Source organism: Notolepis coatsorum (assembly GCF_963971535.1).
Source record: "Notolepis coatsorum genome assembly, chromosome: 16".
Taxonomy (NCBI): domain Eukaryota; kingdom Metazoa; phylum Chordata; class Actinopteri; order Aulopiformes; family Paralepididae; genus Notolepis; species Notolepis coatsorum.
The window spans coordinates 46,160,269-46,187,996 of NC_140180.1; the positions used below are offsets into that span (position 1 = coordinate 46,160,269).

The window sequence follows — 27,728 nt, forward strand, 5'->3', positions numbered from 1 at the left end:
GTAAACATTTATTAGACTTTTGGATTTTCTTTCTTGAGGACTGATGTGAGAAACTGTTTGGTACAGTGGTAAAGTTACGGGGTTAAAAGAGTTTTAATATACAGTATATTTTAACATGTTGTCCTTCCTTACACAGACTAAAAGGCAGATCCATTGGTAATAGCAGTTTACTTGTAGTTTGTCCTTCTTGGAATTTTGTGACGGAATGATAGCTGCAAGTAGGGCTGGGTATTATTTTATTTTTAATTTTTTTTGGTCCACTTTTTCTCCCATTTTCTATTTTTCTCCCATCCCAATTTCATATCATCAAATTCAACCCTCCCCTGTCACGGACGCTGTTTCTTGCCTCCCACAAGCCGGCTGCAATGTGGACTAAGTCATACATAGCACAAGTCCCCTCCGGTACTTGAGGTAACAGCAGTCGCATCTTTTCACCTGCGCAGCTCGATCTCTCAGTGGCGAGGAGTAACGCGTGGGGGGCTCACGCTGCCCCCGACACTTCCTGATTCTACTGCGCAGGCGCACCAACCGACCTGTAGGAGTCGCTGTCCACAACGCCCGATCCCCACCCATCAGTTTCCCACCCCCTAATATGGCCAATGTGTATTAGTATGAACGACCAGCTAAACTGAAAGCAATGTGGAGCGCTGGGCTCGAACAGGCGAGCCCAGCGTCTCCGCATTTGTGGCGAGCGCCTTGCCCACTACGCCACGTAGCCGCCTTGATTTTCTTTTTTTATACCATGGATTTTATACCAATACCAAACTATACTTTTTTGAATACCTTACTTAGCTGAGGTGCGCGTTTTTGCGCTGAGGTGCGCTGAGGTTTTGTTACATTTCGAACAATCACCAGCCTTGTATCTTGGAACAAACATGCTTATTGGCTCACTGATGTTGATGTTCTACTTAGGTATTGAAATTTGGTGTCGAATGACTCATCATTCTTTCCATACTCGATAGTATTGATGCAATTCGATCGATACCATAAAAGTATTGGATTTCGATAACCAGTCGTAGCAGCAAGTGGCCATTTGAAGTTTCAAGCCAGAGCCCAAACATTGGTCCTCATTCTCAAACATGTTCGTAAGTACCTTTGTAAATATCTTCGCAGCTGGGTTCCGATGAATGAAATATGTCACTCATTCTTAAACTGCAATGCAAGTTCTCGTACACCTGAATTTGCATACAGATCTCAAAATGAGATTAGATTAATGTATTGTCACTCATTATACAGCACAAGTACAATACACCATCCAACCAGAGTGGATAAATAAATGCTCCAGAAATAAATAAATGTGTGGAGAAACGGCTTAGTGAGGCAGCCTCAGTGCACACACACACACACACACACACACACACACACACACACACACACACACACACACACACACACACACACACACACACACACACACACACACACACTGTATACATGCAAAATGAATCGTTCCAGCAAAGTAGGCTTCTATTATTCTAATGATGTTTTATTATGTATATAGTAGTAGTATACTGCTTGTCAAGAGCCAATCGTGCAGTCGTTCAGTATTGACATCACTAAATGAGACGTCATGCTAATGTCATGTTCTACAGTAGGACTTACTACTATAATACCTAATAAAACAAGTTGTGTGTGCTCGTGCGCTGAGGCTGCCTCACTAAGCCGTTTCTCCACGCATTTATTTAGTTCTAGCAATAGGAATCAAACTAACAATAAATAATATCATAGAGAAGAATACAGTATATTCCACTATACAGTAGCTATATCTGCGGCGATCGGTTTAGTTCTTATTTATTTAGTTTGCAGTGTGTGTGTAATGCTCACAATGCCTCATTGAGTCAGGACTATAAATGCAAAACGTAATTGTTAATGTTCGTATTTATTATCATTATAATTATTTAATTCCATGGATGTCTGTAGTATCGACAATCCCCAATGACTTGTCCCAGATAAAGCTGTTGAAAGCACCTACAACGAAATCCTACAATGAATTTACAATACGAAGCCATTCGAGAATGGCGAATAAGTACGTAAATCGAGTTATGAAGGAATTCCTTGGTAACTTTTAGATATGTCCGTTTGAGAATGAGGACCATTGTTTGTTTTGACACTCAGTGATGATAAGGACCTCCTTCTGGTGACAATTCACACATGCATCCATCTATTAGGCCATGTCCACACTAAAACGATTTTGGTCGTTTTAGGCAAAGTAGTGGCGGCTGGTGAATTCTTCTCCAGAAGGGGCGCTATTCCAAACATACGCATTAGTGAATATTATCACCATTGCCATCAATCAATATATGATCACAGTCAGTCAAATGCAACCACGTTTCCAATAGCCCTACACAAACACATCTCTCTCTCTCTCTCTCTCTCTCTCTCTCTCTCTCTCTCTCTCTCTCTCTCTGATCCATCCAATAATAATCACATATGTATATCTTGTCATTTTAAACAAGTTACCATTCATTGTCCGGGTGATTATGGCCCCCCCGCGGCGAAATTAATTAGTTAGTTCAACAACAACACAGCATTGCTCTAACAGGGAGAGCGAGAGAGAGCGAGAGAGAGAGAGAGAGAGCGAGAGAGAGAGAGCGAGAGCGAGAGCGAGAGCGAGAGCGAGAGCGAGAGAGAGATATCGCAACCGCGACTCACTTGTTTAGTTCAAACGCGGTCCAGCAGGGCTTGATAAAGTGTACAGTATATGTCCATTGTCCAGACTGTTGTCGATGTCCACTGTCCAGACTGCATCCAGCTAGCCATTATAGCTGCTTGTTGTTGTTGTTGTTGTTGTTGTTGTTGTTGTTGTTGTTGTTGTTGACCGAGTATAGCCTTAATCCTTCGAGAAGCTTTGTGGTCCAGGGCTTGAACTTTCCATAAAAGTGTCCATATAAATCTATTTAGTTAGATCCAACACTGTCTGAATGTACAGTATCTAACCAGCTAACATACTAGCAGATAGCAGACAACCAGACAACTACTAGCAGAGCGTATTTCCTCGAGGCGATGTCACGTGCCACTCTCAGCCAATAGAGTGACTATTTCGGGCACTAGACCAAGCACCCTCGGATATCGTATTTGATTGTGTTATGTTGTACGTACGTATTTATTTACACGTATATGCCCTGTGAGTTGCGCACGGACCGTGGAGCTGAGATCAAGCGCCCATGAAAAGGGGTTGGAGGGGGCTAGGCCGCTAGGGGCCGGGGGGCGTGAATACTTTCCTTTCTTCTTCTTCTTTTAACCAGGGGGGGGCGGCGGTCTAGCGCCCACTATGGACCAGCCGCCACTCGGATCGTTCTGCCACACGGAACTGTGTTCTGGCAGCCTGAAGACGGTACTTTCTGATACCAGGTCCCAGAGTGCGCAATTCTGAAGACGCCTGAAGACGCCCCCCGTTGCGCCACAATCTTTACAAGCGATATGCGTCTTCTCCTGAACCGATGGCACACACATGACACACATGCATGCTCACACACGCGCTGTGCTCTCTCTGTCTGAAGCGGAGCAGGGCTCTACTGTGCTTACATTTATTACACTGATGCAATACACAATACTAACTAGAGATTAGCGTCACATAGCTGGCCTTTTTCTGAAAACCCATATTGTTTCATAGCATACGCCTTCAGTTGATTATGACAAATCCTCTCTTACCTTGACGATTAAAAAGCCTCCATAATTTAGTAAATAAAGCTGTAGCCACTAGCCAGCCAGCTAGCATTGATGCTATTCAAAATGCAACATTACTGTAGACAACTAAACTCCATGCCATTATCCTGTATAGAAATCAATTACAGTAAAACTAGTATTCCTGGGGGGAATTCTACAGTTGTAGAAACAACTTACATTTGTTGTGTGAAATATACTTTGTTGCAAATTGGTCGAAATGCTTAGGAAAAGGTTTGAAGATTTTCCAACATAAAAAAGAAACATTTGTTAAAACCTACAAGTTTGTAACCCTTATAATAATAATAATATTAATTCAAATTCATCATAACTCTTTTTAACTTGGATCATCTGGCACACATAGAGGTACCTTGAAATATATGTGTTTTGATATGTAAATCTTCTACGTCAAGTCAAGTCAAGAGTTTTATTTGTCACGGCATACAAGTATACAATGAAATGCGGGGGGTACTGACAATGTGAGCTTGAAGTGCTGCATGGCCACTGAGCTCCTTCTCCCTTCGTATTGCAGTGCAACACTGATGCAACTTCCCTATGAATTCACTGTGTCAGCGCCGGTGACTCACATGCCTTTGAATAAAAAAACAGCAGCTCTTCTGTTTGCAAGGATAAAGGTGACTATATGGAAATCCTGCTACTATAGACAGTGTGCTATAAAATATGTGTTGTATGTTCTACTAAACCAGTTGGTTCAGTTGGTAGATGAGTTTCTCTACAGCTATTTCTATTAACATGAGTGAACCTGAGTGTATATTCTAAGGACTATAGTGCATAATCAAAAACACAAACGCAGTGGACAGTGAAAAAAAACAAGAGGTGTTAATATTGTCACTGTCTGAAGGACGGCTAGTGATGAAATTTCACACCCCTGGTTAGGGGCCGAGTGGAGTCTCTAGTAGTGTCTCCACGGTTCAAACCAAAGGAGGAAGTGCTCTCAGGCTGAAAATAGGCTTCGCTCACACAATGTCACTACTGACAATGACATTTTGATGTACATGCATGCTCCATGACAAGGGTGAGTTTGTATCTCTGCTATTAGTGTACTGTGCGTTTCTATTGTGTTGTTGACTTATGGTCTACCTTCTAGAATAGGTGAAATGTGGACCGTAGAGTGTGGCTGTGTTTGATGGGAGTAACCTCGTTGTTCCAACAGGCAAACGCCTGTAGAGAGAAACATGTCTCGTCTTTCTAATTCAGTGGCTTCCTGCAGGTTTTGATGCTGAGCAATAGCCAATGAGTTTAGCCCCCTTGGAGCGTTCGACTGGTCACCCTGATCCTTAAATAATTAACAGACATTATATCCCTCGGCCAAGCCCTCTCTCCACTTCCGTGTGGCTGGTATCAATAGAGGCCTTGTGTTGTGCAAGAGGTTCATGTGGTTGTCATCTTTTGCAAGCAAGGTGTAATAAGTTGATCACTGTGAATACAGAGTTACGGCCTGATTCATTTGCCTCCATATATTGTATGCTGTGACAAATAAAACTCTTGACTTGACTTGACTATGATTGAGATAAGATGCAGTAGAGAACTTTGTTAATATGTTGCGCGTGTGTGTGTGTGTGTGTGTGTGTGTGTGTGTGTGTGTGTGTGTGTGTGTGTGTGTGTGTTCATAATGAGATTAAAATGTCCCCATCAGATAAGGCAAGGGATATGTGCAATAATGTGTGACAGTACACACGCAAACTAAACACTGAATAAACCAGCTGTGTTTTGAATGATGGAGTTCTTGGGCAGTGGGCTTGTGCACTTCCAGCTGCCGTCTCCTCCAGTGTCACCTACTCTAGCCGCGCATCTGTAAGAACATCGTAGCATGCCGGATGCCAGACTCCGTAAATTCGTGTTTTTGTGGGCTTAGCCTATAGCTGTCAAATGTTAATAATTATGTGTTGTTACGACCCTGGCTCAAAGGCACGCAACCTATGTGCAAACCAACACCAAAACCCGTGCTTAAACTCAAAAATGCTACTCTACAGGGAATTACTGGTATAACTAAAGTACAAGGATTGGAAGAATGTGACAACTCTCCCCCTCACCACAGACAGAGCTGCATGTGTGTCTGAAGGCCTGGTTTTAACCATCCCAGCAGGTAACCAATCAGCACCAATTAGCTAATTGGCAGCCCTCACCTGCATGCCCCGTGACACAGGAGTGATCAGGCCTGCATGCACAGTGACACAGGAGTGATCAGGCTCCTGGTACATAACATGTGTCGTGTAAAATACCTTTTTAGTTCTTTGAATGTGTCTCCACAGAGCACAGACGGGGTTAACTCAGGAAAGTACAGTATGAATAGTCTTGACAGTAAACTGTCAGACAGAGAGGAACAAAAGTGGCTTCACTTAGTGAATAAACCAGAGGATGATAAAAAAGCCTCTCATCAATTAAAAAAACGTTTTTGAAACAGAACTATTATGTCCGAATTTAGGTGCAGGTATTGTATTGTATGCATTAGTAATAGAAGAGAGAGAGCACACCACTGCCGAATTCTACCCGCATTTGGCGAGTGTTAATGTCAAGCCCTGGTTATAACTATATGAAAACCACTTATATCCTTCAATCCATATACAATTATTTCAAGGAATTTTGAGAATATCTCCTACTGTATGCGGCTGGGAAACCATGAATCTAACATATTATAGTATCTATAAAAATAACAGATAAGTTGCGCATGGTAATAAGATCTGAAGGCAGGAATGATATGATTCTTGTTCCATATGGGGCCCTACATGTTGAAGTGGATGGCTGTACTGGGGGTTAGCAGGTCGCTGGGCTGATGAAGCAGAGTGAAGTGAAGGCAGAACATATAGCCGAAGGAAGGAAACCCTAGACACAAAGGCTGTTATTGACATGAACAGGAGGGCTTTATGCAAAACACAGCTTAGTCACACATTGATACCTGCTCATAATCTACATGTCTCCCTATCTGCTTCCAAATCAACACCCCCACCTGTTGTAGCCTCACTGCCCCAAGTATATGAAGAGTGGGTAGGTATAAGGACCACTCTTAAATGGAAATGCTACTAGACCTGGAACCATATTTCACTTGCTTGCGATATGTCATTGTTGTTGTATCTGTCCTCATAAAAATATACCATATATAAATATATACAGTATGCATATGTATAACCTATCTCAGCATAGGAGTGGTGATTTGAGATCAGTTTAACCTGTGAACTTATTTGGTCCACTGATCCTAGATCAGCTGTAGTACTCCTACTACAAATGTTCTGTTAGGTATTGTGCTGTGAACTGTTACCTTTGCATATACAGTAAGAGCATAGGTAACCAGCATTTTTAAGAAGAAAAGAAAAGGAAGAAAAAGAAAAAACCTGGCTTATGGTTAATATAGAAGCAAATTAATGTTAGTTAGCCTGTTAGTAACATTATGTCAGTCTTAGTAATTTTGTTGTTGTAGCTGTAGTGAGTTATTATTGTTGAAGATTGTCTAGTTCTATGTTTTAGCTGTAGTGGGTTATTATTGTTGAAGGTTGTCTACTTCTATGTTTTTAGCTGTATTGAGTTATTATTGTCGAAGATTGTCTAGTTCTATGTTTGAGCTGTATTGAGTTATTATTGTTGAAAGCTGTCTAGTTCTGTGATTATAGTCACACTAGCAGGCGGTCTACCACCAGTATTCACATCGCCCAGAGCTGTGACTGTCTCCCCAATTCCAAAAATTATTAGTTGGTCAGTTCAAAGTCCCTTTACAGTAATGTCACACTTGTGACTGAATTTCGGAAAATCTGTTGACCCCCCCCCCCCCCCCCCCCTCCAGGTTCTAAGAGTATTTGAGTTCAGTTGAGTTTATTTTAGTTAATAAGGCAATCAGATGATTACATCACAGCTTTAAAATTATCAGGGATAACAATGAATGATCATTATATTTATATAGCGCTCAAAGCGCTAATAATGTAGGGTGGAAATTGTCTCCTTCACCACCAGGAGAAGAGTTCAGTCTTCAGTCTCAGACTTATTTCCATTGTGGTCCTTGATGTGTTGACTGAGAAGATTGTGTCTATGTCTATGGTTACAATGAACAAACCACTATAATGTCACAGAAAAACGAACAGGGAGGTCGATACTTTGTTGCTGATCTTTACTGTTCCTTAAAATTGCAATTCCACCTTCATGTCACCTTGACATGTCTAATTAACAGATGATCTATAAACATGTCCTGTTATGTTATGTTTTTGTTGGTTTATATTAGAGTACATTTTATACATAGATGACGTAGAATCAGGTAGATTATTTAAATTTACTGACACTATCCTATATGTTCGAAATGGAAACATTTAGTTATTGGAACTGAATTTACTTTAATTCATGACATGAATTTATTCATGATGCACTTTGCCCCATTTAGGACCGTCTCTGGCTGAATCATGTCAGAAAACATACTGGAAGAAGTCTTCATAAAACGATCCCAGCAGAAGAGAAAGACCTCCCCCTTGAACTTCAAGGAGAGACTGTTTGTCCTAACACAGGACAAAATATCCTACTATGATTTTGATAAAGGGGTAGGTATTTCTGCCAATGTAAATCATAATGGCTTGTGAGAGGTGTGTCACATGCAAAAGTCCCTTACTCTCCATGCTTGAAATAAAGGAGAATGCCACCCATTTTAAGAATTCACATACTACACATTAGGCGGCGTGTCCATATAGTCCAGTCATTATAGGCCAGAATTAGGCTAAACCTAGGACAAATTGCAACATTAGCAAACTCAACTGATTTTGTATCCTCAATATGTCTTTAGTGAGAGAAAAAAAGTCCCAAGGAATCCCATCATGGGAAATGTGTTTTTTTTCAATGTACTTGATTGCTGGCAGGATCACTGACGACACTGTCTTTCAGAGATTGTGACGCGTTCAAATTTTGAGGTAGCTCAAAAGTAAAGATACCATTTGATTCTAGACAACCTCGGGTTTCCAATGAGACCAACCATGTCATGTTACCTCATTGGAAAGGGGGCTACATACCTAATTATTCAAAGTTAAGACGATTTTTTGGGGAGGGAAATATGGCCATCACCATTTTTCAAATGGTCCCTTGGCCTTCTACCTCCATGGACCTATCCCCACGGACATAAACCCTTGAGCCCCATCCTCGTGGACTGAGCTCCACAGAGCCTATCTACTAATATTCCAAGAAGAAAAAAATGTCTTTATCAAATGTTTTGATTAGTTCTGGCGTGTATGCTAATTGGTGCATATCAAATAAGATAATGTGTGATTTGCATGAGTAAACAGAATAATTCAATGAAGTTGTGATTGACTTTTTTTCTTGTCTTTGTGTGTGTAATCAGCTTGTGAGTTTTTATAGTGATATCTAAAAGTAAAATTTTCACCACTATGTTATAACAGGCATTTTTCGATATGAATATATATAGGTCGTTTTCAAAACTTTCCCATGATGGGATTCCTTGGGACTTTTTTTCCCTCACTAAGGACATAATGAGGATACAAAATCAGTTGAGTTTGCTACTGTTGCAATTTGTCCTAGGTTTTTTCATATAATGACTGGACTAATAGGGTGTAATCCATAATCAGTGCTGGCTTCTTTTTCCTCGTCGTCCGTTGTTGTTTCAGTGGAAACACGGCATTATTCTGTGTTCCCAAAAGCTCTGAGAGCTGAGTATCTTTTCAGTGGTCAGAGTGCCGTGCACTAGAAGTTGAAAATATTGATAAATAGTGCCTCACTTTATTTTTAATAGTAGCCTAGCAACAACTGTGGGGCGACAGTGGCTCGGTAGGTAGAGCAGTCGGCTGGTTATATGGCGGTTCCCGGTTCGATTTCCGCTCCTCCCGGGCAGTGTGTCCAAGTGTCCTTGAGCAAGACACTTAACCCCTAACTGCTCCAGATGAGCAGGTTGGCACCTTGCATGGTCGCCACTGCATAGCATCGGTGTGTGAATGTGTGAGTGAATGGGAAAAATGTGAGTAACAAATTGTAAAGAGCTTTGGATAAAAGCCTTTGGATAAAATTGACCATTTAACATTTAACAGCAGCCATGACCAGCGCTTCGGCGCACTTCCCTCAATCGCGGCCTGCTGAAAAAGAGGCCTTGCTGTGGACACGCTGCCTCGTCCATCATGCGCCCCAGGGCAGTTCTGTTCCATGTTTGCCCCACTCTCTCCTAAAGCTAGTTGTGTCACCTGGAGGTGAAATAGAGCTGCTTTATAGACAGTGAACAGGGCACTGACTTTGAGGATGTCTGCTGAGTTCTCGCACCCAAATGAGGTTTATATTCCAGTATTGTCAATAGGACTGAACCAGAGTTTAAACCTCATTTTGGGTGTAAGAACTTAATAGAGTAGCCTCAAATTTTACGATCAGGTCAAATCACAATGAATTTATTTGCCTTTTCTCCCATCCCCCAATTTAGTCGTTATGCCAATTCCCTTCCTGGTCGTTGCACCGCCCTACTGTCAGTCAGGAGAGGGTGTAGACTACCACATGCCTCCTCCGATACATGTGGAGTCGACAGCTGCTTCTTTTCACCTGACAGCTAGGAGTTACACTGGGAGGTTCACACTATCTTCCCCCAGATCCCCTCCCTGCTGAACAGGCGCCTGACCATCCAGTAGGAGTCGCTATTGCAACGACCAGGACTCATACCCCACCGGCTTCCCACCCACGAACACTGACAATTGTGTTCGTGGGGACGACTGACCAAGCCAGAGGTACCGCTGCTGGGAATTGAACCCGGGTCTCTGTGGTGGTAAGGGAGTGCTTACACCTCTACACTACCCAGACACCCTGTAGTCCCTGTAGTGTAGTGTGATGTCGGTCTTTTATGAGAAAATTATGAATGCTCACAAATATTCACCGAACTGTCCAGGGGACAGGACTAATATGTATGTATGTTTTATTTTTTTAATGGGCGGCATTCCCCTTTAATGTTGGTCAGTAATATTCATAAGATCGTAAGATTCTGTTGATTTGATCTTCTCACCCTTTTTGTGGTTGTGTCTCTCTCTCTGTCTGCCAGAAAAGGAAAGGCCTGAGGGGTTCAGTGGACGTGGATAAGATCAAGTGTGTGGAGCGGGTCCAGTCTGAGCCCAATGCTCCTCCAGAGCGCATGTATGCCTTCCAGGTAGAGATCAATGTAGTGTGAAAGCCCCTCCCCCAGCAGGCCAAGCTCTCCATACACTCATAACATTTGGTTGCTTAGAGAAAGAAACATCCCTTTCTTTTCAATTTTAACTCTTAAAAACATCAACTTAAAATGAGGCTGAAACCCTTACAACCAATGTCACAATGATATTTATTTGTTTCATTACGGAGGAGGTGAAGTATCATATAATTTATTTGTTATAGGGTAACAAAAACGTTTTTGCTGAGACGCCATGGTTAAACTAGGCGTTTTTGTTGTTGAATGAATACGTTTGCTGTCCCAGTTAAATAGAAATGCCGTTTTGGCAGGAAAACGCGTTGCCCTAGCGGGAACGCTGAAAAGGTGTTTTCGTTTTGGATACTCGCCAAAACTCGCAGACAACGTGTCGCGTAATCTGCGCAGAGCCGTTGTTGCTCAACGCCCATGCGCAGTAGATACCGACATCTGCGTGCCCTCACCAACGTCCGGTGACGACAGAGCTGTCCCAAATAGCTGCAGCTACCATGTGTTGTCAAGTTATTGTTATAAGGACCCCAGTCCAAGCTACAACAGTCTGCATTCCCTTAACAATTGTTTGTATTGAGCCGTATTGTATTGTACCCATTCTGCAATATGTTAAATAAAGTTTACATCCATTCATTCTGCTAGCATTAACGATTGCATGAGCAGCTGGCTAACATGAGCTAACGTTAGCTATCAGACCCTGTTAGCTCAGAGCTCCTCTTTCAATCTTAACAAGCATTAAACAAAATGGCCCAGTCATCTATTCACCTTTGTTTAATACACAAGGTGTTGTCTAATGTTATCTAGCTACTGATAGCTCCTGATATCATCAGTTAGTGCTGGCTGGCTAACTAACGTGAGCTAACGTTAGCTGCTAGCCACAATGCTATACTGTTATACTGGCATATTCCATTCACCTTAGCATGTAATTTAACAGAATCGGCGCAGATGAGACTAAACTCCGCTCTTGGTGGTCAATTGTGTTGATGTTAGTTTTGTTTCATCAACAAATGAGAGGCAGAACACACAGTGAATGTATCCGTTTTGTTTATTGCACTTTTATTGCACTTTCTTTGCTGAAAAATAAGTGTTACATTGGCTAAATAGCTCACGGAGGCATTTAAAGATGGCGGCTTGTTGATTTTTTTTGCAGGAAGTGTATTGGCACATTCAAGTTCTCATTGGTTGAAAATTGCCTTCATGTTCGCCACCTACTGCCACCTACTGCTTTGGCATTGTACTACATCACTGTGCTCAGGAGGCAAAACGAAAGTGCTCAGGTTGCAAAACGAATGTCTAACTCGGCTGCCACTACGTTGCGACCTGGAAAATCTAAACTCATCTTGAAAACGAAACGAAAACACCCTATGTGTAACCGACGCCTCAAAGTCCTGTTATAAAAGCCACAACCATCTGTTAAGAGACACTTGTTGTGGGAAACAGGAACTAACTTAGATTACAGATAAACACCATCGGTTTATTATGTTGTCAGTTAAAAACAGGCCTGAGGTCAGGTCCAGCTGGTCTTTCTGAGTAAGGTATACGAACTGAAAGAATGTCTTTCAAGTCATACATTTTTTATTTTTTTACATTATTAGTACCACAAGAGGGAAACATGGGGCCGTCACGCACTCGCATGCATGCATGTCCTGAACTGACCAGTCACCGCTGATGGCGAAAATCATTGACCACCATTGTAGCCAAGGAATGTCTGCTCCGAAAGCGATCCCAGATGGGTGCTGAGAGTGGGGGAAGGTGACACAAGAAGACGAAGAAGTCCATTGTTTTGACAATTTTTGGTTAATAAATGTGAGAGGGCACGCCCACGACAAATTATTTGGCGAATTAGGAGACAGGGTGGGAGTGGCGTGTAATGGTTTAAATTCTGGAACACATAGTGTGTTAGTGTGTGTGAGATCACTGATGTGATCTTGTAATAAATTGAACGAACTGAGAAACAGATCCGATCTCCTCCTTCTTCTCTACAAAGTGCGTGCGTGTGCATATCCCAAAAACGAATAGCCAGAATGCAATAGAATTAGCTGGGCACATTTGTGACACTAAGAGGGTTTGGTGATCCCATGACCTTATCTGTAGTGCCACCATATGGATTTACAACCTGGGTCCATGAGACTCTTGTTTCTGTCATATCTACTCAGTAAAGTAATGGCAAAGTGGGCCATTTTTAGGGCTTGGCGGAGGTCTGCACTCTAATTTCACATGCAACTACTTTGGGTTTCTATGTTGCATAGTATTGTGGCTAATCATAATTTGATGTTACAGCCTGCCATGGGGCTATCCCATGACCTATAAGTAGGGATGCACATTGGCCATACACATACTACTCTTCTATGTATAACATCTTGCTGGCATATAGTTGTGGATTGTGTGTATGGTTAATGGGTTCTCTGAGTTGGAATGGCCTTAATTGGTTTGGCCTGATCCCCACATGTGGTCATGCTGCCAAACATTATTTTAGTTTAGGCCTTTGGCATAGTTTATTTTGTATGTAGGTACTGGGAAAACCCAGGCATAGAAGACAAACACCTTCTGTTAAATCCTAACATGTTATGTGGATTTAAAGTGTTTGTAAATACTGTTTGTCTGTGCTCCCACTTGGTTCCTTGTAGAATCTCTGGCTGCCCAACCAGAACTGGGAGAGGCCAAAGCCTTTTCTGGAGGGGAGATTTGGAGATTTGGAAGGAACCAAGTGTGGTAGAGTACAGGGGGGTTTCATGATGAGAAGGGAATAGACGAGTTCCCTAAACACTGTTTACTGTTTTGTGATGATAGGTCGGTATGGAAAGATGTATCCATGTTGTGCAGAATAATATAAGGTGTAAAATAATGTTTGTATTATCTAATCTATCTAATCTAATAGGAGCTTCCTGGATAAGGGAGAGAAGTAGAAGCAGGCTTGGAAGAGAGACCCAGCCGTGTTGGAGCTAGTTCCCATAGCCAAGGGCCTAGTTGTTGCGTGATATTTTGTTTATAGAAAAGTTTAATAGTTTTGTATTTAATTATGTTAAATATGTTTTTTTTTTACTGTGGAGCAAAAGAACAGAGAAAATAAAAAGCAACCACCTGTCTCCGACTAAGTTTGTTCCACCGCTTAGCCACATCCTCACACGGCCATAGAGAAAATATTTGTGGAACCACAGGGGAGGATGGTACTGCAGAACTCTATAGTAGGCTACGTAGCCAGGTGAAGATTCTATTCATAGAGAAACCTGTGACATCAGTGTTGATACTGTATCATCATTTCAAATAAATTCCGCTTATAAGGAAATAGGAAATACGTTTCCTTCCTCCATCTGCCACTTTGTTTTCCTTCTCTTTTACCACTTTATTTGAGTATAAAGGGGAATATTCTACTGAGTAAAAACCTGTGAAAGTTTATCTTGAGAAGTGAAACCAACTCCAGACCCAGATTAACTTGGGGCTTTCAATGACAGTGCAGGTGCGGCTACTGCAGACAGGATGACTCACAGGCAGTGATGCAGTGGTGGTACCACTCTGCACCACGCCGTCCTAGCAGTTCGCTGAGTGTAACGGAGGTACCGCAGTATATCCACAGTCACGAGGTACAAGTCGTGAAGTGGCTGTGGACGTTAAGCGGTACTGCAAGTAAACTCACTCCCCAGAGGCATCCAGACCCGGAAGCAAGAAGTGAATTCACTTCTTGCTTAGTGGTCTGTGATGCCGCCCGCGACGCCGGCGTCCGGGGTTCAACTCCCACTCAGGGCGATCCCTTAACAGGGGTCGAATCGACTTTAAAACACAACGCAGACAAGATCAGACCGGCTACATGTGGTGCCGTTAGACCCGGATGCCCTGGGTGGAGTGAGTTTAGAGGGGTGAGTGTAACGGAGGTACCGCAGTATATCCACAGTCACGAGGTACAAGTCGTGAAGTGGCTGTGGACGTTAAGCGGTACTGCAAGTAAACTCACTCCCCAGAGGCATCCAGACCCGGAAGCAAGAAGTGAATTCACTTCTTGCTTAGTGGTCTGTGATGCCGCCCGCGACGCCGGCGTCCGGGGTTCAACTCCCACTCAGGGCGATCCCTTAACAGGGGTCGAATCGACTTTAAAACACAACGCAGACAAGATCAGACCGGCTACATGAGCAGAAGTGCGCGCACGGACGTGCACGCGCGCGCACACAAAAATGTGTTCACAACTTTCACTCTACTGTCGCGCCGTGCGCCAAGTACCCGGCATTTATCACCTAGTCTTTGCATAGCATAACAAAGAAAGAGAAGTGCAAGACCAAAATACAAGCCCTGTGGGGGGTTTGCTTGAGCTGGTCTGTGCACACGCGAGGGAACATGTATGCGTGTGCACGTGCGCGCTTCAAGGCGCCCACTTAACGGAGCAGACGATGCACGGGCTCCAGGACTATTGAACTTGGGGGAGCAAGCTTGTCTCTTTGCTCCCTCACTTTTTGATCATATCATATGATATAAATATCCCCCCCAATATATAAATCTTATCGAACCATAACTACGTAATTTCAATCAAATTAATAATACGCAATGACACTTAATAGCAAGTTTTTAAGTTTCCAAAGATTGTGTGACCCCCCCACTTTAATGGTTTGATCCAGTGCCCACGGGCCACGGTTCGTCGGCATGACGTATACGACATGTTGGGGGAGGCGGCTTTTTCGAAAGCGTTTGAAAAATTCAGGCTGGATATTGGATAACATTGTGACTCGTGAGGATTATTCTTCGGCGTTTACATCAAAATGGAGCAAATCATCACGTAAGTCGAACACTGTGACTGTATACTAAATGCGCAAACAGATTGAAACTGAATATTTCTCGTATGGTGAGCCTCGGCGCTGCTGCACCGAGTGAATCCAGAGATACAGGATGGTGCGCAGGCGCTGTGATCACCCAACGGCGGAAATAATGCCGCTTTGAGCAGTTTATAAAAAAATATAAAAAATATTTATTAGCAACGCCGAGCTTTCAAACCATCCCGTATCTCTGTGCGAACCCCTCGTGCAACTGTGAGCACCTTTGTAATGTCTCTGTGATACTTGTATAACGAACGGTTCGGCCAGAACCAGTCCTTCATGGTAAATCTAGGTTGGTTTCCCATTGAGGAGCAAGTGACTGTGGATTCACTCGGTGCAGCACAGTCACGAAAGGGGACCCTGATGTAAACAAGACAAACGTCTTTCTCTGGTCTGCATCCCCTTAACAATTGTGTGTATTGAGCCGTACTGTATTGTACCCATTCTGCAATCTGTTAAATAAAGTTTTCATTCATTCAGCCGCCGCGCTCACTGGGGCTATTGATAGCGTCAATTAGTTGTTGTTGTTGTTGTTGGTGCTGCGGATGTGAACGGGGCTGGAGGGGCTTTGGGAGGATGGGAAAGTTATTATTATTATTATTATTATAATAGTAATTGGCTATCATACGTGCCTAGCTAGCGTTAGCTAAAAGAGCCCTCGCAGTGAAGTTATTATTATTATAGCTATCATACTGCAATATAAACTGAGTTTTATAGTGAAAAGAGCAGCTTTATTTTGGTCAAGATTGAAGGCTCTATATTGCAGGAAATTGCACATACAGGTGTTCATTAAATGTAAAAAAATCTGCCGTGGAGGGGGTCGTGCCGGACCCCCTCCAAACCACCCATTGCAAAAAAAAAAAAAAGAATAAAAAAAAAATTGCACCCCCACTTTCAACTATAACTAGGCGGCCGCTTGTGCACGTGGCGTCCAGGCAGTTCTGATATTATGACTGCACCACTGCTCACAGGCCTGTGATGAAAGAGGTTGACTGAACTGCCCCCATGCTCCCAACTCTCCACCACCACCACCACCATAACTCAGCTTACAGTTTCATGAGAGCTTCTATCATTATTTGCATTGAACACCATGGGCTTGTGTAATTCAATTGGTTTCCTCACACTAAGGGATAGGTGCTGGGCACTATTCTGAACTAGTAGTGCTACTATTTTCAGTGGCCTGTCATGAAACAACAACTGTTTCTCACAAACACATCTGTGTTGCTTTTCTCATTTTTACATTCTAGATTATCTATGACGAAGGACCACTGTACGTCTTCGCCAAGAATGACGACGTTCGAACCGAGTGGATAAAGAAGCTGAGAGGACGTCAGTATATAACCTCCTGTGTATGGGGTAGAGGCTTGTGTTCCAGTCAATCACAGAGGACGTTCGTATATAACCTCCTGTGTATGGGGTAGAGGCTTGTGTTCCAGTCAATCACAGAAGACGTTAGTATATAACCTCCTGTGTATGGGGTAGAGGCTTGTGTTCCAATCAATCACAGAGGATGTTAGTATATAACCTCCTGTGTATGGGGTAGAGGCTTGTGTTCCAATCAATCACAGAAGACGTTAGTATATAACCTCCTGTGTATGGGGTAGAGGCTTGTGTTCCAATCAATCACAGAGGATGTTAGTATATAACCTCCTGTGTATGGGGTAGAGGGTTGTGTTCAGGCCAATCAAAGAGGATGTTAGTATATAACCTCCTGTGTATGGTTAACATTTTGTACCTGTAATGGGGGACTGTATTAAGTATGGCTGCCCCCATTAACACATTGGACGCCAGACCCGAGTATAGTCGGGTTAACTCGCCGTCGCTTGAGCTCCAATCACGAGTATAGTCGGGTTTTAATCGTTATTTATTTTATTAGCGATATCCATTAATTTTCATCCATCCAACCTGATGTTATCGTTGGAAATGGGTCTGAGCTCGCAAAAGAGCAAATACCGCCACCTATCGTCTCCCGGATGGTATTGCACATCATTGGATTGGATTGGCTGGGGATGTGCATCAAAAAAAAAATCCGGTCCAGGTTTTCCTTCTCGGGCATGCAGTATATTATACCACATTGACTGGGGACACTCTGAGCAGCGTGGATTATGGATTATGGTTTTGGATATATAACGTTGGATCAATAAACGCGATCAATATTTGGAATGGCGATCAGGAATTGGATTAATCTTTTTGCAGGACATCAGATGTGAGGTAAGGACTCTATGTTACCAATCTTGGGTTAATCAGATGTTTCTTTCACAGTGATCACTGTTCCGTTGGCGTCGACCAATGCACGGATAAGCGATTTTTCAGCCCGCTTCTGTATCGTGCATGAGGACACATATACTATCGATAATCTAGCGTTTATTTGAAAATGATTAATAAATCAGCCAAAAAATTACAGCGTGTTTTGTGTATTCCACTAAAGGGCTATTATCGCGTCTTTCTCTGGAATGACTAGAAATCACAAACTATACTGGTATTTAAAACGGTATAAAACGGAAATGTACTGATGAAAAAACAATCCGTTTCGTACATGTTGACTGCAAGCAACTCATTGATAAGCGACGGGTGTATTAGACCCATAGCCATAATTTAAGATATATTTTAAGCACTCGCAAATCTCCCCGTCCTCCCATTGATTAAAGCGGCGACCATCTAGACCTATATTCGCCATATAGCTCTGGCGCTGAATGTGTTAATGAGTAAAACATTTTTCCAACTATCCCACAACACAAAGCATCTATCCCACAACGTAAAGCATCTATCCCACAACACAAAGCATCTATCCCACAACACAAAGCATCTATCCCACAACACAAAGCATCTATCCCACAACACAAAGCATCTATCCCACAACACAAAGCATCTATCCCACAACACAAAGCATCTATCCCACAACACAAAGCATCTATCCCACAACACAAAGCATCTATCCCACAACACAAAGCATCTATCTCACAACACAAAGCATCTATCCCACAACACAAAGCATCTATCCCACAACACAAAGCATCTATCCCACAACACAAAGCATCTATCCCACAAAGCACAAACTTTTGCAACCAAACATTAGAGCTGCTATGTGTCAACAACCAAATGTTACAGCTAACACTAGTTAGGTTTAAACAGTAGCTCTACTTTTTCATAGCCAATGTTAGCTAAGAGAAAAAGAGGATTTTTCAAATGTATTGTGGACTAGATGTGGGCAGAGCAATATTCCCCCTGCAATATTACCCCTGAGATTTCATCAAAAGCGGACCAGTGTTTTCTGAGATAGGGCTCGAGACGGATGAGCGAACAAAAGGACAATGTAGCGTTAATCAGTGTAATTTTGTAAATGGTGGAACTGAGAAGGAAGATGCATCATTCTCCAACGCTTGACATATTTGCACGTAACAGAGACCGATCCATATCCACCCCTACGATTTAATCTTGGGTGACAACATTATAGATAAGATATCACAAATATTTCACAATGAACATACCGTAATTCCTCTAATAGTAACTGGTATTCAATTAAAAACCGGGTCTCTATTAATGACCGGGTGCACTGTTGAGCTAAGCAATTATAAGCCGGCCTCCTAATACAAGCCGGGTTTCATGTATATTAGTTATTGTTGTATGCTGGCCTGGCTGTGCAGTAAATACCATATAATGGTATGGTGTTAATGTTTACCAAGAGAGTAAGCCTACCTCAGAATTGTATAAAACGAAGTTATTATTATTATTATTATTATTATTATTATTATTATACCAGTATTGTGATTGCACTATTTTACTTTATTTAACTTTTTTTGACCACCTGTAATTGCACTGTTTACTACCGTATTTCATACAGTACTTGCTTGGTTTCAATAAATGAACCCAGTCCATTTTACTGGGTTCAAACTGACACAAAATGTTGATTTATTCATTATGATCTGTTTGAAAATTAGAAATATAGGCCTCTCTCTTATACATGCCTCCTCCTAATACAAGCCTGGTATCCGCTACAGTTGAAACAAATACAAGCCGGGGTTACTATTAGAGGAATTACGGTACGTACCTCCCTGCACAGTGGAACAGCTGGGAGTCTATGCAAATGCCATCGTTTATTCAATGTAAATATCTTTCCATGTGTGTGTGTGTGTGTGTGTGTGTGTGTGTGTGTGTGTGTGTGTGTGTGTGCGCGCGCGTGTGTGTGTGCGCGTGTGTGTGTGTGCAGTGGTGCGCTTCAACAAGGATCTCATGCAGAAGTACCACCCTTGCTTCTGGGTTGATGGCATGTGGCAGTGTTGCCAACAGGAAGTGAAGCAGGCTATGGGCTGCAAGGTGCTGGAGAATAAAAATGGAGGTCAGTGAGACAGACGTTCGCTTTGCAGACAGTTTGAAATGTCACTCAACACTTAACAAGCTATTATCACCCAAATTCTGATTCTAAATAATGATCTAAATAATATGGAATCATCTCACTGACTCACTCCAAGTCTTTTAATACTATGGAATCATCTCTCTCCAAGTCTTTTAATAATATGGAATCATCTCACTCAAAGTATATTAATAATATAGAATCATGGTAAATGGCTGCATTTTTATATAGCTCTTTTATCCAAAGCGCTTTACAATTAGTTCCTCACATTTTACCCATTCACTCACACATTCACACACAGATGGCAGAGGCAACCATGCAAGGTGCCAACCTGCACATCAGGAGCAATTAGGGGTTAAGTGTTTTGGTCAAGGACACTTCGACAAGCTGCCCGGGAGGAGAAGGAATCAAACTGGGAACCTCCGGATTACCAGACGACTGCTCTACCTCCTGAACCACTGTCGCCCCAAATCTCACTCCAAGTCTTTTAATAATATGGAATCATCTCACTCCAAGTCTTTTAATAATATGGAATCATCTCACTCCAAGTCTTTTAATAATATGGAATCATCTCACTCCAAGTCTTTTAATAATATGGAATCATCTCACTCCAAGTCTTTTAATAATATGGAATCATCTCACTCAAAGTATTTTAAATAATATGGAATCATCTCTCTACAAGTCTTTAATATGGAATCATCTAACTCAAAGTCTTTTAATAATATGGAATCATCTAACTCAAAGTCTTTTAATAATATGGAATCATCTCACTCCAAGTCTTTTAATAATATGGAATCATCTTACTCAAAGTCTTTTAATAATATGGAATCATCTCACTCCAAGTCTTTTAATAATATGGAATCATCGGCGGCTACGTGGCGTAGTGGGCAAGGCGCTCGCCATGAATGCGGAGACGCTGGGCTCGCCTGTTCGAGCCCAGCGCTCCACATTGCTTTCAGTTTAGCTGGTCGTTCATACTAATACACATTGGCCATATTAGGGGGTGGGAAACTGATGGGTGGGGATCGGGCGTTGTGGACAGCGACTCCTACAGGTCGGTTGGTGCGCCTGCGCAGTAGAATCAGGAAGTGTCGGGGACAGCGTGAGCCTCCCACGCGTTACTCCTCGCCACTGAGAGATCGAGCTGCGCAGGTGAAAAGATGCGACTGCTGTTACCTCAAGTACCGGAGGGGACTTGTGCTATGTATGACTTAGTCCACATTGTAGCCGGCTTGTGGGAGGCAAGAAACAGCGTTCGTGACAGGGGAGGGTTGAATTGGATGATACGAAATTGGGATGGGAGAAAATATAGAAAAATGGGAGAAAAAGTGGATAAAAAAAGAATAATATGGAATCATCTCACTCCAAGTCTTTTAATAATATGGAATCATCTCACTCAATTTCTATATGGAATCATCTCACTCAAAGTCTATTAATAATATGGAATCATCTCTCTCCAAGCCTTTTCAGAGAAATCGGCGTCTTGGCGCAAGCAATCTCGGAAGCCTCTCCCTCCGACACCGGAAGAGGTACCCACACCTGTCTCTTAAGGAACACCATCCTATAGGTGGCAAACGGGTCAAATGTTTGCCCATACGCCAACTGCTCCGATGTTGTTTCAGGAGAAGCCTGCCAGACCGCTACTGCCACAGCCCCCCGAGCAGGCCGGGCCATCTGTGGGGATGACGGTCATAGCCGAGTATGACTTCTCCCCTGTGACCGCTCAGGACCTGGAGCTGAGGAAGGACGAGGAGTACACCATCCTGGAGATGCCTGACACCAACTGGTGGAAGGCACAGGACAAATCAGGGTGAGAGTTGTGTGTGTGTGTGCGTGTGTGTGTGTGTGTGTGTGTGTGTGTGTGTGTGTGTGTGTGTGTGTGTGTGTGTGTGTGTGTGTGTGTGTGTGTGTGTGTGTGTGTGTGTGTGTGTGTGTGTGTGTGTGTGTGTGTGTGTGTGTGTGTGTGTGTGTGTGTGTGTGTGTGGCAACCTTAAAGAACCCCTCGTCCAGTAGCAACAGGCAGCAATGGCAGAGAGCTCGGGGGGAGGTACAAAGGGCTACTCGGATTATGCAGAATGAGTGGTGGACAAAAAAGTCACACGAAATCCAGTCCTTTGCCGATAAAAATGACATTTGTATAATGCTGTCAAGAAGATCTACGGCCCAACAGACCGCTGCATAACTAATCCTGAAGGACCAGCCAAGCATCCTGCTGAGATGGGATGAACACTTTGTTACCCTGCTTAATCAGGACTCTGATGCAGACCCCACTGTTCTCGACGACCTGCCTACACTTCCTCCGATACCAAATCTAGACCAGCCGCCAACATTCCTGGAGGTCCCATCAGCTACCCGCTCCCTCAAGTCCCCTGGTAACGACAACATCCCTGCTGAGCTGCTGAAACATGGTGGCTACCTCTGTACAAGAACCAAGGTCTGGGCCGATGACGACGTCCCACAACAATGGAGAGGAGCCACTATTGTCACCATCTATAAGAACAAGGGTGACAAGGCTGTCTGTGGCAACAGTAGGGGTATCTCGCTCCTTGCTGTTGCCGGTAAGGTCCTGGTGAAGGTGATGCTTCAGAGGCTGATTAACAACATCACTGAATCAGTACTGCCTGAATCGCAATGCTGTTTTAGGAAGAGCAGGAGCACGGTAGACATGATTTTTACAGCTGGACAGCTGCAGGAAAAGTGCAGATAACAGCATCAGGATCTGTTCATGACCTTTATTGGTCTCTCCAAAGCTTTCGACACTGTCCAGAGAGAACTGTTGTGGGAAGTCCTTCTCAGGTTTTGCTGCCCTAGCAAGTTCGTTAACATCCTCCACCAATTTCACGATGGAATGACTGCTCTGTGACTATAGGAGGACAAGAGTCTTCCCCCTTCCCTGTACATACAGGAGTTAGGCAGGGGTGTGTACTAGGGCTGTCCCCGACTAAGGATTTGGATGGTCGACTAGGATTGGCCAAAATTTGCCGTTAGTCGACTATTGGTCGACCTAAAAAAAAAAAAAAAAAAGAGTAAAAGTAAATTTTTTTTTTGTCATTCCATTTGGGCTGTGGGGGTGCTTAACACTTTGATCGCCATGGTTAAATTCATAATTTACCATCCCTAGCCAGCTCTATTTGTCTATGGAGAAGTTCCCCTTCTTTGCAGGGCTATAACTTTTTTAATTCTATTGCTAAATTGACATTATTATGGCCCATTCAATGTCCTATATCCATTGTTCAGGGTGTAGCAACGATATACTTTTTCATTCACATATTCATACTAAAATATGGTCTAAAGTATAAGTATGTTTTTATCGTTTTCTGCAGCTTTCTCCAGAACTTGATTTATAGCCCCAAATGCATTATATTGATGATCAAATACAGTTTGGTAGCGATCGGTGCCAGATGAAAAATTTCAACTGGAGGTACTTCTAGAAGTTACTACGTATCATCTGATATTGACCGGATGGGCGAGGGGGCGTTTATAATTCCGTGGGCAACGTTATACCATTCATCTAGTGTGGGTCATATGATCATCAGATCAGTTAGTATAGAAGACGTTAGAAAATAACATTGAAACTCACCGTATCTTCCTCGCGCCGTTGGACTATCAGCTTGGAGTAGACAGTTTTGGATTATGGGATGTTGATCCTGATGAACCATTTCCAGGTTGTATAATACTATATACGTCCAAATAACGTTGTTTATTGAGTTAGGGCAAGCGATTGATTATCCAGTGTGTTGAGATAGAGTCCTGCTAATGATCGCGAGTGCCTGGACGAAATATGGATGAGCACTTCCTGTTTGACGAGTCACTTCCTGTTGGCGATCTGCCGATCGGCCACCAGATGGTGCTCTTGAACCGCTAGAGAGTTGAGTGGAGCTCAGCTGTACATCTCAGGTCCCCGGAGGAGAAATATGATTTCGATCACAGATTTTGGAAATATTGATATCAAAGACGAGTTACGGCGTCTTCGGCAGAATGAGCATGGCTAGGAAAGACGTCCAAAGGCGTTTTCGGCGACCATAGTGTTAATGTCTGAAGGAGTCGACTGAAGGATTCTTGTCCTCTGCAAAAGCATGCAATTGGTCTGATGGATACATCTTGATATTTGTCTAGTATAGTGTGTTCATTAGATGGGTGAAATCCTCTTTCAGTGCCTCTGTGCCTGTTTTCGTAGGCAGTTAGCCTCTGGTATGCGTGCCATTAGCGTTAGCCACGCTTCTATGCCTCTTTTCTTTTGAAAAAAATAATACAAAAAAAATTATAATAATATTTTTGTATTATATTCGACTAAGAGGTTGGCCAGTCGCCGTCTATATTAATCCCAGCCGAAGAGTGCAAGAGCGCTTCCGCATTTTGCCCTGATTGGCCCCGGTAACGCCCTCCAAATGCGCATTTTCTTTTTCCCCGCTCAGACGCCGAAATGGAATACATGTATATTATCGCGACGCGGACCAGATTCACTCGCAACACCATAGCGTTATTTCCCTGTACTTTGTAACGTTAACACAACGCAGCTGATTGATTGAAAAATTTATTAACAGATTGCAGAATGGGTACAGTACAGTACAGCTCAAAACATACAATTACCAAAGTAAACAAACCCTGGTCACACAATACAGCAATTACAATTAAAACTCATAGTTACATGTTGTCTAGTCAATGTAGTCCTTGTATCAAGAAGTCAATCAACCAGTCTCCTTAATTTCTTATTGTTTCTGGTGGTGAAGACTATACCCTGTGGTTTACATTTGGATCACTGATTGGGCCTTTGCTGCATAATTAAAATAATTGAAGACACACATTACTTTGAAGGTGACTTTTTATTAATTCAGTACACTCACCAGAGGTCTGAACAGGGGAGACTGTTATAGCAAAATCAATTGTATAAATCTCAGATTAGCCTATTTTATAACCCCTCAACCTCAAACATTCCATTTGAACAACCTTTGAAATTCACATATTTGACATTCAGAGAGAGAGAGAGAGGTCATTAATCGACATGCATGCGATGCATGTATGCGATTCGTCTCTGCGATTAACCCATCCCGTCGTCCTTCCCCCCCAAGGGCAGCCGGGAGCAGACAGGCGACAACGTGAGCCGCGCCAGGGGACCAATCCAAGTGCTCCTGTCCGTCTTCGTCAAGGACACCACAGCGTTAGCGATCTTGTTGTTGTGCATGTTTTTCCATTGGGTTTATCTTATCGGGGGGGAAACCCTTGCGAGCACGGGGAGAACATGCAAACTCCACACAGAAAGGCCCGGGAGATCACCCACCTGGGTACCTGGCATCATGGAAACCTGGTCCCCAAGCGGGAATCGAACCCTGGACCTTCTTGCTGTGAGGCGATAGTGTTTAACCACTCCACCACCGTGCCGCTCACATTCACATAGATGTACAGTATTTTCGCAATAAAACATACCCCATAATACGCCCATGAACAATAGAAACATGTACCGGATGGTCTCAGCCTTTCAGTTTAATGTTGCCATTACAACACCACAGCTGTTCCCTGTTTGGTAATGGTAAACACCTCAAATGCCCCACAAAGTCTGCTTTGTTCACCATCTACCTACATCCGTTTCATCCACCATCATGTCTGACTGCAACACGGCTGTGGCATAATATCCATTCATGTCGATGGACGTACTGGTGAATAGCAGTAGCAGTGATCGCCTGCTGCGTCCATCGCGTATATATATATACCGTATTAGCGCTTTAATATGGTGTGTTCTGTGATTAATGTGATTGACCAGCGTTAATGTGATTGACCAGCGTTGCGACCAGCATTGCTAATATGAACCAAAGGCTTTAATATGGCGCGTTTTGGCATCTGTGATTAACCGTGTTGAATGGGGGTCTGAACCAAGCGAGGACCTCATGCGCATGCGGGGCGAGCACCTGGGCGAAGGAAAAGGAAATGCTCATTGCTTACCGGCGAATGGGGGAAAATGCGGAAGCGCTCTTGCACTCTTCGGCTGGGATTAATATAGACGCGGCCAGTCGACTACGGCCCCTTTCGACCGATTAGTCGACTAATCGATTAATAGGGGTCAGCCCTAGTGTGTACTAGCACCAGTACTTTTTAACATTTTTCTGCTATGTGTCACCCATCTTCTCCACAAGGAGATTGAGGACAGCAGCGGTGTGGCAGTGGACTTTCGTTTAGATGGCAACCTCTTTAATATAAGGAGGCTCCAGGCAACCAGCAAACTGCAAAGGGAGAGAGTCCTTGAACTACAGTATGCAGACGACTGTGCTCTTGTAGCTCATAGCCCACAAGATCTCCAGTCTGTTCTTAATGCTGCGGTGAGAGTGTACAGCAGGATGGGACTGACCGTTAACATCATTAAAACAGAGGTAGTTTGCCAAAGGAGTACGAACATTACATCTATACCACCTATCTTCACTGTTACTGGTGAACAACTGTTGTTCCATCATTCAAATACCTGGGGAGTATTCTCTCTGAAGACAACAGCATTGACAGTGAGGTCCAGAACAGGATCAAGCAGGCATCAGCTGCCTTTGGGAGACTCCGGCGTCGGGGCTTTCAGAACAAAAACCTTAATTTCCGCACCACAAAGATCTATGTTTATCAAGCCGTCTGCATCACTACCCTCCTCTACAGTTGCTAATCCTGGGTAATTTACAGCCACCACATCAGGGCCCTAGAGCAGTTCCACATACGCTGCCTTCAGCGCATCCTGGGAAATACCTGGCATGATCGCGTGCCTCATACTGAAGTACTCTCAAAGACCAACTGTAGGAGTATTGAGGCAACCATCACCCAGCACCAGCTACGATGGCTGGGCCATGTAGTAAGGATGCCCTCAAACCGGCTGCCTCGCAGAGTGCTATATGGCCAACTACATCATGGTCGACTCGCTGCTGGAGGGCAGAAGAAGCGCTATAAAGACCAGCTGAAGACCACATTAAGGAAGTGCAGAATCAGACCTGAGGCCCTGGAGGATGCTGCTGCTGACCGTAACACCTGTGTCGGCAATGCCTGGATGGGACGCTATATCTTTAAAGGCAGCCCAAGAGTGCTTCCGCGTTTCTCTGATTGGCCATGACGCCCACGTGACACGCCCCGCGGCAGAGGCAGAGCGGAGCGGCAGGCGCATAGGTTGCCGCGGCATGGCAGGCGCATAGGTTGCCGCGGCATTATGCATTCGTAATCCCCCCTGTTTTGCCATCGACGGTTAGCTCAACTCGTTCCTCAGCTTGCTGTGGAGCCTGCGGTCATTTGGTGACAAGTTCGAATCACTTCAATGTTTTTTTTTTTTTTTTTTTTTAAGGTTTAATTAATTTATCGCCTCTCTATATAAACGTAACTAGCGTCTGTCTTTCTTTCGCCGGTTAAGTTTAGGCATTCTTTCGGAGTTGGTTAAGGTTAGGGTTAAGTTTAGGCATTCTTTCGGAGTTGGTTAAGGTTAGAGTTTGTCTTAGAGCATGGCAATAGAATGCCTGTCTTTCTTTCGCCGGTTAAGTTTAGGCATTCTTTCGGAGTTGGTTAAGGTTAGGGTTAAGTTTAGGCATTCTTTCGGAGTTGGTTAAGGTTAGGGTTAAGTTTAGGCATTCTTTCAGAGTTGGTTATGGTTAGAGTTTGTCGCAGAGCATGGCAATAGAATGCCTGTCTTTCTATCGCCGGAGCAGCAGCCTATTTCCGCTCTGCCGTGCGCCGCGGTCACATGGCCGTCGTGGCCAATCAGAGAAACGCTGAACGCAAGTAAGTTACCTTAAGTGTTCACGCGGATGGGACCCATATG

General features: G+C 43.4%; 1 protein-coding gene across 1 annotated transcript in view; it reads left to right on the top strand.

The window, feature by feature from the left end:
* btk (Bruton agammaglobulinemia tyrosine kinase) overlaps positions 1-27,728 on the top strand; it is a 43,116-nt gene that overhangs the window by 1,905 nt on the left and 13,483 nt on the right. Inside the window, exons 2-7 of the mRNA XM_084331820.1 lie at positions 8,048-8,201; positions 10,676-10,780; positions 16,854-16,935; positions 19,814-19,942; positions 21,419-21,486; positions 21,580-21,767. Coding sequence (XP_084187946.1) covers positions 8,067-8,201; positions 10,676-10,780; positions 16,854-16,935; positions 19,814-19,942; positions 21,419-21,486; positions 21,580-21,767 — 707 coding nt within the window. The 5' untranslated portion in view covers positions 8,048-8,066. The remainder of the gene's footprint in view (positions 1-8,047; positions 8,202-10,675; positions 10,781-16,853; positions 16,936-19,813; positions 19,943-21,418; positions 21,487-21,579; positions 21,768-27,728) is intronic.